The sequence below is a fragment of the Oryctolagus cuniculus genome, chromosome 2 (genome assembly GCF_964237555.1).
Source record: "Oryctolagus cuniculus chromosome 2, mOryCun1.1, whole genome shotgun sequence".
Lineage (NCBI taxonomy): Eukaryota > Metazoa > Chordata > Mammalia > Lagomorpha > Leporidae > Oryctolagus > Oryctolagus cuniculus.
The window spans coordinates 197890091-197899589 of NC_091433.1; the positions used below are offsets into that span (position 1 = coordinate 197890091).

Consider the following 9499-nt stretch of genomic DNA (forward strand, 5'->3'; position numbering starts at 1 on the left):
ATTTCTGGACCGCGGAGGGGCGGCACTGGGGGGGGGGGGTGGCCCAGGTGCTCCGCTGAACCCGCCTCCTACAAGCGCGCCCCGGGACAGGCAGGTGAGGGCTCAGGTACCCTGACCGGCTCCCAGAGGCCAGGGCCGGCCAGGCGGGGTCCCAGGTGCTCCGCTCTGAGCCCGCCTCCCCGCAGGTGATGGTTCAAGTGCTCGGCCCCGCCCCCCTGGTGGGAGACCCGGGCCGAGAAGCACGGGTCCCGGCCCCGTGCACCAGCAGCCCTGGGCTCTGCCTCCCTTCCCACATAAAATGAAATTAAGCACAGTGCATCTGCCGTGCGGTACTTGAGGCCTCCGGTTTCGCTAACACCGAGGCCCGGGGCGGCGGGCACCGCAGCTTTCGGGGCGCGCTTGCCCTACCGCACTGCGCGAACTCTGTACCCTCGCTGCCCCGCACCCGGCTGCGCGGCGCCCGCCCCCGTCCGAACTCCGAGCCCGCGGACCCCGGCCTGCCCCGCCCCTCGCCCTGGGCTCCAAGGCAGGCCCCGCCCGAGGGCCGGGTGCGCCCCTCCCCTGTCCTGCCCGCTCGGAGCCCGTCCGCCGCCAGCAGCCCGCAGCCCGCAGCCATGGTGCAGGCCTGGTACATGGACGAGACCGCCGACGACCCGCGGCTGCCCCACCGCCTCCAGCCCAGCCGCACGGTGGGCCTGGAGCAGCTGCGCCAGCTCGGGGTGCTCTACTGGAAGGTACGCGGGGCGCCCGCACGCGCCGCCTGCACGCACCGCGCGGCCCTCGGCCCGGCTGCCGGGGCGCGCCGCGCATGCTCAGCAGGGCTTCTGCGGGCCGCACCTGCTGCGCATGCTCCGTAGTGGGGCTCGGGGGTCGCCTCCCGGGGCCCCGGCGCGCTGCGCAGGCTCTCGCCCGTACGGCGAGGGGCGTGGGCTCGTGGTCGGCGGGGTTTTCGGTTGGGTCGCACGTGCCCTGGGTCCGGCGCCCCCTCCTCAGGACCCCGCGGGGTTGCCGAGCGCGACCCGGGAGCCCGCGCCCACGGCCCACGCAGGACTTGGGGTCTGCGCAGCGCTGCCCCGGGCTCTCCTGGTTGACCGTGTCCGAGCGAGAAAGCGAGCGCCTGTTGGCGGGGGCGCAGTGCTGGGCTTCCGAGCCGGCCCGGCGGGGTTGGCGCGCGGCTCGGACGGGGCTGGGGCTGGGGCAGGGCGAGGGGCGGCTGCGGCGGACCCCTGTGTGGCCGTTTGCTTCTTTCTAGCCAGGCTGGGTGAGTGGCCGAAGTAAATGCGCAGGCCAACCCGGCACCCGCCTGCTGTGCGCCGGACAGGGTGGTCCAGGCAATCGAGTGGGGTCTAGACGAGAGGAAGTTTTGGTTTTTTTTTTTTTTTTTTTTTTTTTTTTTAAGATTTATTTTTATTTGAAAGGCAGAGATAGGGAGGGAGGGAGCCTTCCGTCCGCTGGTTCCCTCCCCAAGTGGCCACACTGGCCTGGGCTGGGCCAGGCCAAAGCCAGGAGCCAAGAGCTCCATCCTGGTCTTGCACGTGGGGCAGGGGCTCAGCACTTGGGTCTTGGGGCAGGTGTGGGGTGCTGGTGCCACAGTGCCAGCCAGCCCTGAGGGGAAGGTTTTGGTTTACGGTAGGATCTAATTTCCCCACAGTCTAAACCACCAGGTCAGATTACTGCAATCCATTGCTTTCATCGTGTGTGGGGCAGTCTGAGACTGAGAATAAAATTACGAGCCAAAGAATGAAACGCTTTTACTGCAAAGTTCATCACTCCGTGGGGCCAAACCAGCCTCCTGCCTGCTAGTTCTGTCCTGAATGGCACATCAAGTGGTGCCAAAATTGAATCGTATTTGCTCTTGGGTTGTAGGGTCCCGGGTGTTTTTATGCTTTTAAAAATAGTATTGGGGGGGGGGAGGAGCTGGCGCTGCAGCCTAGTGGGTTAAGCCTCTACTGATGGGGGCTGGAGTCCCGGCTGCTCCACTTCCCATCCAGCTCCCTGCTAGTGCACCTGGAAGGCAGTGGAAGATGGCCCAGGTGCTTGGTCCCTGCCACCCACATGAGAGACCTGGAGGGAGCCCCTATTCCTGGCTTTGGCCTGGCCTGGCCCAGCCCTGGCCGGTGGGGCCATTTGGAGAGTGAACCAGGAGATGGAAGACCTCTGTCTCTGCTTCTTTCTCTGTAACTCTGCCTTCCAGATAAATAAGTCTTTAAAAAAACAATAACAGTAGCATTCCGGATCCTGGGAATAGATGGGGAGTGGTTTTGCCCCTTAGTGCCGCAGCAGAGGGGTGGCAGGCTCTCACACCCCCGGCACACACCTGGAAATTGCACTGTTGAGCCAGGACGCACTGCGCGTGCCAAGCAGTGCATTTCCTAAAGTTTGGAGTCACCGTGTAGAAAAGAACGGCTTGATGACAAGCACTTGAGACGTTTTGCACTTGGCTGTTCAGTACTGGTGATAGGGTGTCCATTCATTGTTCATTTGAAAGGCAGAAGACCTCCCATCCTCTGGTCACTCTTCTGCCGCACCAGCCAGAACCTCGATCTGTGCCTCCCGTGGGAGGCAGGACCCCACCTGCTTGAGCCAGCACTGCTGCCCCAGGGTCTGCATTGTAGGAAGCTGGACAGGAGAACAGGTGTTCTCATGGGGGATGTGGGCATCCCGATCTGCATTTAAAGGCAAAATGCACCGCATTTATTGCTAGTAGTCGTAAGTAGGAGCTCAGATTAGATCTGCCTGGGGCCCCAGGGGAGTAGTTCATGAAGAAGGGATGTTAGAATTAGACCTCAAAGAATAGATTCTGGGGTGGTGGTGTGGTGCAGTGGTCAAGCCAGCAGCTGGGATGTGTACAGCTCTGCAGCTCTGGCGCCTGGGGTTGAGTCCCACCTCCGCTCCCCACCAGCTTCCTGCTACTAACGCTAGCAGCCGTCCAGGACTCATCCCTGCCACCCTTGTGGAGACCTGGATGGAGCCCCTGGCTGCTGGCTTCAGCCTCTTCCAGTCTCACCTGCTGCAGGCATTTGGGGAGTGAGCTAGTGGATGGAAGACCTCTGTCTTTCTCAGCCTTTCAAATAAATTGTTTAAATAACATAAAAAAGGGTTTTGAGAAATGAAGAGGTTAAGTGGGCATTTTAGGCATAGGAAGCTTCATGAGTGAGGATATGGAGATGTGAAGTACCAATTTTTTTCTTTTTTTGATTTGAAAGTCAGAATAGAGAGAGAGAGAGAGAGGTCTTCCATCCGTTGGTTCACTCCCCAATTGGGCGCAATGACTGGAGCTGTGACTATCCAAAGCCAAGAGCCAGAAGCTTCTTCCAGGTCTCCCACGTGGGTGCAGGGGCCCAAGCACTTGGACCATCTTCTACTGCTTTCCCAGGCCACAGTAGAGAGCTGGGTTGGAAATGGAGCAGCCGGGTCTCAAACCACCGCCCATATGGGATGCCGGCACTGCAGGTGGCAGCTTAACCCACTACACCACAGTGCCGGTCCCCCTACTTGTTTTGTAATGTGGATTTCTTTAAAAATAGGGGAACAGAGACCAATAGAAGTAGAAATGCCAGCTGGGGCCGCTGCTAGTGTCCTCCTACCCCATCTCATGACTTTGAGTTTCCTCTGTTGGTGTGACTGTCAGACCTCTTGGCCTCGGGAAACATACTGACCAGAGAGTCCACAGAGGATCCATGAGACTTGCCAAGTAGGGAGGTGGCAGCGAGGCGGGACGCGGAGAGAACTTGGCCTAGAGATGTGAAGAGGGGCCCTCCAGGAAGGACGGTTGGAGGGAAGAGAGGCAGAGCCACACGGGACTCCACCTGTCACGAGAAGCAAGGACAGGCAGTGAAGGGGTTAGTCTCAGTCTGACAGAGCAGCAGCACGTGCGCGTGGGGTGTGACCACAATGCAGAGCAGGAATGGTGTCTCCACGGCTTGTGTTCACGGGACCTCCTGCTTTGGTAGCTGGATGCCGACAAATATGAGAACGATCCCCACCTGGAAGAGATCCGGAGAGAGAGAAACTACTCCTGGATGGACATCATCACCATTTCCAAAGATAAGCTGCCCAACTACGAGGAGAAGGTAAGGCCCTCCATTCACACACCATTTCCAAAGATAAGCTGCCCCACTACGAGAAGGTAAGGCTCTCTGTTCACACGGACGGCACAAGACTCACTCCCTCCTCTCGTGTCTTCACTAGGGCTTTGTGTCAGAGGAGTTCTGTCCTCCCTTTCCTGTGTTTTCTTTTTTAATTTTTAAAAATATTTATTTACTTATTTGAAAAGCAGAGTTACAGAGAGGAGGCGGCAGAGAGAGAGGTCTTCTTCTTTTTATTTTTAATATTTTATTTATTTGAAAGACAGAGTTACAGAGAGAGGGAGAGGCAGAGAGAGAGGTCTTCCATCCGCTGGTTCACTCCCCAGATGGCTACAACAGCTGGAGCTTCTTCTGGGTCTCCCACGCAGGTGCAGGAGCCCATGGACTTGGGCCATCTTCCACTCCTTTCCCAGGCCATAGCAGGGAGCTGGATCGGAAGAGGAGCAGCCAGGACTAGAAACAGTGCCCATATGGGATGCCAGTGCTTCAGGCCAGGGCTTTAACCCGCTGCACCAAAGCACCGCCCCCCCCCACCCCTTTTTTTAAAGATTTATTTTATTTATTTGAAAGACAGAGTTACAGAGAGAGGTAGAGACAGAGAGAAAGGAGAGAGGTCTTCTATCCATTGATTCATTCCCCAGATGGCCACAGGGGCCAGAGCTGGGCTGATCAGAAGCCAGAGTCTGTAGCTTCTTCCAGGTCTTCTTCTGTGGGTGCAGGGGCCCAAGCACTTGGGCACCTTCTGCTGTTCTCCCGGGCCTTGGCAGAGAGCTGGATTGGAAGTGGAGTAGTCGGGACTTGAACTGGTGCCCATATCAGATTCTGGCACTGTAAGCGGAGGCTTTACCTGCTGTACCACAGCACCAGCCCTTTTCAGTATTTTCTATGTGTAGAATGGTGAGATTTTTTCCCCTTCTGTTTGCTAGATTCACCAGTGAAGCTATCAGTAAAAACTGAAGGTTTTTACTTTATTTTTATTTTATTTATTTATTTATTTTTAGATTTTTTTTTTTTGACAGGCAGAGTGGACAGAGAGAGAGAGAGAGAGAAAGGTCTTGATTTTTCTGTTGATTCACCCTCCAATGGCTGCTGTGGCCGGCGCACCGCACTGATCCAAAGCCAGGAGCCAGGTGCTTCTCCTGGTCTCCCATGCAGGTGCAGGGCCCAAGGACTTGGGCCATCCTCCACTGCACTCCCCGGGCCATAGCAGAGTGCTGGCCTAGAAGAGGAGCAACCGGGACAGAATCCGGTGCCCCGACCGGGACTAGAACCCCAGGCGCCACAGGTGGAGGATTAGCCTAGTGAGCTATGGCGCCGGCCTTTTACTTTATTTTTAATATTTATTTATTTACTTGAAAGGGAGAGAAAGTTTCCATCCACTGGTTCACTCCCCAGAAGATCAGAGTGGCCAGGGCTGGGCCAGGCCAAAGCCAGGAGCTGGGAACTCCATTTAGGAGCCAGGAACTGCCCACATGGGTAGCATGGGCCCAACTACTTGGGCCATTTCCCACTTGTTCCCAGGCAGATTAGAGAGTAGCCAGAAGTGGAACCAGCTCTCCAATATAGGATGCCTTGGATATAGGGATTGCAAATGGTGGCTTAACCTGCTGCTCCATGGTGCCCCTCATTTGTTGGAAGGTTTTGGCCTAATAGACACGGGCTGCCCTGTGATCTGCTTGTTCTTGAATGAGTTTTGTAGTTCCTGTTTTCAAGGCATTGGTCTCCTTCATCTGCGTTGGCATATTCATTGGTATAAAATAATTCAGAGTACTCCTTTATTTTTTTAATATCTATAGGGTATGTGATGCTGTTCTTTCTCCATGATATTTCTGAATTATGTCTTTTTTTCCCCTGAGTCTGGCTACAGCCTTATCAGTTTTATTAATCCTCTCAAAGAACTTTGGGTTTCATTGATTTTTCTCTATTTTTTTAGTTCACTGATTTCTGCTCTGAACTTTATTATTTGCTTTCTTTTATGTACATTCGGTTCAGTTTTCTAGTTTCTTGAGTTGGAATGAGTTCTCTGATTTCAGCCGTTCTTTGTTTTGAACAGAGGTGTTCGGAGCTGTTCCTATCCTGGAGCACACTTTCTGATGTGTTATGTTTTTATTGCCATTTATTGGAAGTGTCTTGTAATTGATTTCCTTTTTGATTTCATCTTTAACTCAAGAAGTTTTTTTTTTTGAACATGTTAGTTTCCAGTTATTTTGGGGATTTTCCTGGGGATTTCTGTGTCATCGGTTTATAGTTTAGTTCTGTTGTATTCAGAGAATACACTCTGAATGAGTTGACTTCCGGTAAATATATCACGACTGTGGCTCAGGATGAGCTCTGTCTTGATGGCATTACACGAGGGCAGGAAAAGAGTGTGTGTTTGGCTGTTGTTGGCGAACTGCTCTGTGCAAGCTGGCTAGGCCAGGGCCGCATGGTGCTGTCCAGGTCGTCTCCAGGCTCCCCAGTGTCTGCCTGCTGGGTCCGCCAGCTGCTGACACTGCGGTGTCGAAGGCTCCGGCTGTATTGATGGGTCCCGCTGCTCCTCCTTGTTGCTCTCCCAGTGTTGACCGAGGTATTTTGATGCTCTGTTGTTGGAGGCGTGTATGTTCAAGACTGCTGTGTCAGTTGGAGAATTAACCCGCCTGTCATGACGTGATGCCTCTGAAGTGTTCCTGCCAGTTCAGAGCCCCAGAGCCAGCCCATCCCAGCTGCGATTCTCCCCAGTTCAGTGTGGCAGCTCGTCCTGCCGCAGGTCCCTCATGGATGCAACTACATGATTGATTCCCAGTTTGACTTTCTTCTTCTTCTTCTTTAAAGATTTATTTATTTATTTGAAAGGCAGAGACAGAGAGAGAAGGAGAGAGGGCTTCCACTCACTGGTTCACTCCCCAGATGGCTGCAATGGCTGGAGCTGGGCTGATCCAGAGCCAGGAGCCAGGAGCTTCTTCCAGATCTGTGACGTGGGTGCAGGGCCCAAGCACCTGGGCCATCTTCCACTGCTTTCCCAGGCCGTTATCAGGGAGCCGGATCAGAAGCAGAGCAGCAGGGGCTTGAACCAGCACCCAGATGGGATGCTGGCACTGCAGCGGAGCTTAACCTACTAGGCCCCAGTGCGGGCCCCCAGGCTCATTGCTTTGACCAGGTGTTTGGGTTTTAAGAGATTTTCGTGTATTTTGATCATAGCCCTTTACCAGGTGTGTCTTGCTGGGACAGTCGTCCATTTCTGGTTTGTCTCTTCAGCACCTACAGAGCAGAGCGATTTCATTTCAGTGACGTCCGGCCTCTCGGCTCTTCCTTCCACGGCTTGGGTTTCGGTGTCACGATAAAGTCGTCGCCAGACTCAGGGTTGTCGAGGTCTTAGAGTTCTGCATGTGACATTTACACCCGGGATCCATTTTTGGGTTAATTTTTGTGAAGGGTGTGAGGTCTTTGTCTCGATTCAATTTTTGTCTTAATGTTGGGGTGATCTTCGAGGTCAGGCCCCCTTGCCGGGTCGATGAGTAGGCGCTCAGGCAGTCGTCCTGCTGTCCCTGGTCCGTCCTTGGCCCCGGGGACGGTGTAGCCCCTCAGCTGCACCAGGGATTTGCTGCAGAATTCGCAGGCGCGAGGCTGCTGGGTGAGAACGGGTGTGCGGTGAGGCGCTCAGGGCTGTGCTGGAAGCGCAGGTTCCTCGAGTGTTTCCCTGTAGACTTTCTGTGAGGAAAGCTTTGAAAGTCTGAGGTGCTTGCTGTTGACTCTTCCCACGTTTTTGCATGTTTGAGCGTTTGATTAGAACACGCTAGGGAGAAGAGCCCTCGGGAAAGACGCGAAAGTGATTTGAACAAAGGGGAAGTGTTTCCCCAGGTCATGGCTGCGTCCTTGCAACTGTCCTGGCTCCTCGCTGGCCCTTGTGTGCAGTGGCTTGTGACTGCCACACGTGGGGCCCAGCGTGGAGCCAGGACATCCATGTGGCAGTCCCCCTATGTGACCCGGCCTGTCTGCGACGTGGGGCTGACCAGGAGGCCCCCTGAGTCGTGTGTGGAGCCCCGAGTGCTGCCTGGCATGTGGTGCGGTGGGGTGTTTGGCTCCGGCCCGGCACTCATGGTGACAGCCTTTCTGAGCGAGGGCCGTGCTCGTCTGCCTGGAGAGAGTTCTGTGGCCAGGGGTCAGGGCCGCGACGGCTCTCCAGGACGCTCACGCGGTTCCTCCTGCCCCAGCTTAAGATGTTCTACGAGGAGCACCTGCACCTGGACGAGGAGATCCGCTACATCCTGGAGGGCAGCGGGTACTTTGACGTCAGAGACAGGGAGGACAAGTGGATCCGGATCGCCATGGAGAAGGGGGACCTGATCACGCTCCCTGCGGGCATTTACCACCGCTTCACGCTGGACGAGAAGGTGGGTCCGGCCTTCCGGGACGGGCGCTCAGCCACGCCACCTGACGCAGGCCTCCTCCAGGACAGGGTGCCCCCGAGACGCGTCGAGACAGGAGCACAGCAGGGAGCTCTCTTGCGTTAGCGTGCTTGCGTGCTCACGTCGAAGGCTGCGGCTCTGAGGGGCTGCTGGGTGTGCTTGTGTTTTCTAGAACTATGTGAAGGCCATGCGGCTGTTCGTGGGAGAGCCTGTGTGGACGGCATACAACCGGCCGGCTGACCATTTTGACGCCCGGGAGCAGTACGTGAAGTTTCTGGCGCAGTCGGCCTAGCCATGCCCCGGCAGCAGCAGCGCCTTGTGGAGGCCTTGAATCAGGAAATCCTGCGTTTTCTCTTCACTGCTGTGATGTCGCCTGAGGCTGCTTTGTCTTTCCCTCGCGAGGACGTTTAGTGATGAAAGGAGCTGATTTCTGCCTGGTGGTGGTGGTGCGCGGTCTGAGTGTCACCTCCCAAAGTGAACGCACAGGGGCTCTGTCTGCAGGCCAGGCCTTGGCTGGGCGGCCTCTCCCGTCGGCAGGCAGCCTCGGGGTTGCTCGTGCCGCTTCCCTTCCAGAGGAAAGCAGCCGGGGCGGGTGTTGGCAGTGCTGAGACACCGCGTAGGATGCCCGCCTCCTTGGGTCCAAGAGCTGCTGCCCTCCCGATTCCAGCTTCCTGCTGATGTGCACCTGGGGGGCAGTGGTGATGGCTCAGGTGGGGGTCCCTGCCAGCCACGGGGACACCTGGCTTGGGTCCCTGGCCCCTGGCTGTTCCGGGCACTTTGGGAGTAAATCAACAGGTGGGGCTTGTTTCTTTGTCTCTCTCTGCCTCTCAAATAAATAAATAACTACAATAAAACAAAAATAAAGTAATAAATAATAAAGTAACTGCCTTAATTTTATGCTCAGCCTTGGAGTTCCTTCCATTCAGGTGTACATGGTATTTGGGCTGGTTTGTTAACATCATCCTTGGAGATTCTTTGTGTATGTATGGAATTAATTTTCTATGTTTATATATGTAGGTAACATAT

General features: G+C 55.5%; 1 protein-coding gene across 1 annotated transcript; it reads left to right on the forward strand.

The window, feature by feature from the left end:
- The first annotated feature begins 614 nt into the window (after window positions 1-614).
- Window positions 615-8765, forward strand: ADI1 (acireductone dioxygenase 1). Its single transcript, NM_001285837.1, is given in 4 exon segments — window positions 615-734; window positions 3954-4073; window positions 8279-8458; window positions 8646-8765. Coding segments are annotated over 4 exon segments (540 nt in total).
- The last annotated feature ends 734 nt before the right edge of the window (window positions 8766-9499 follow it).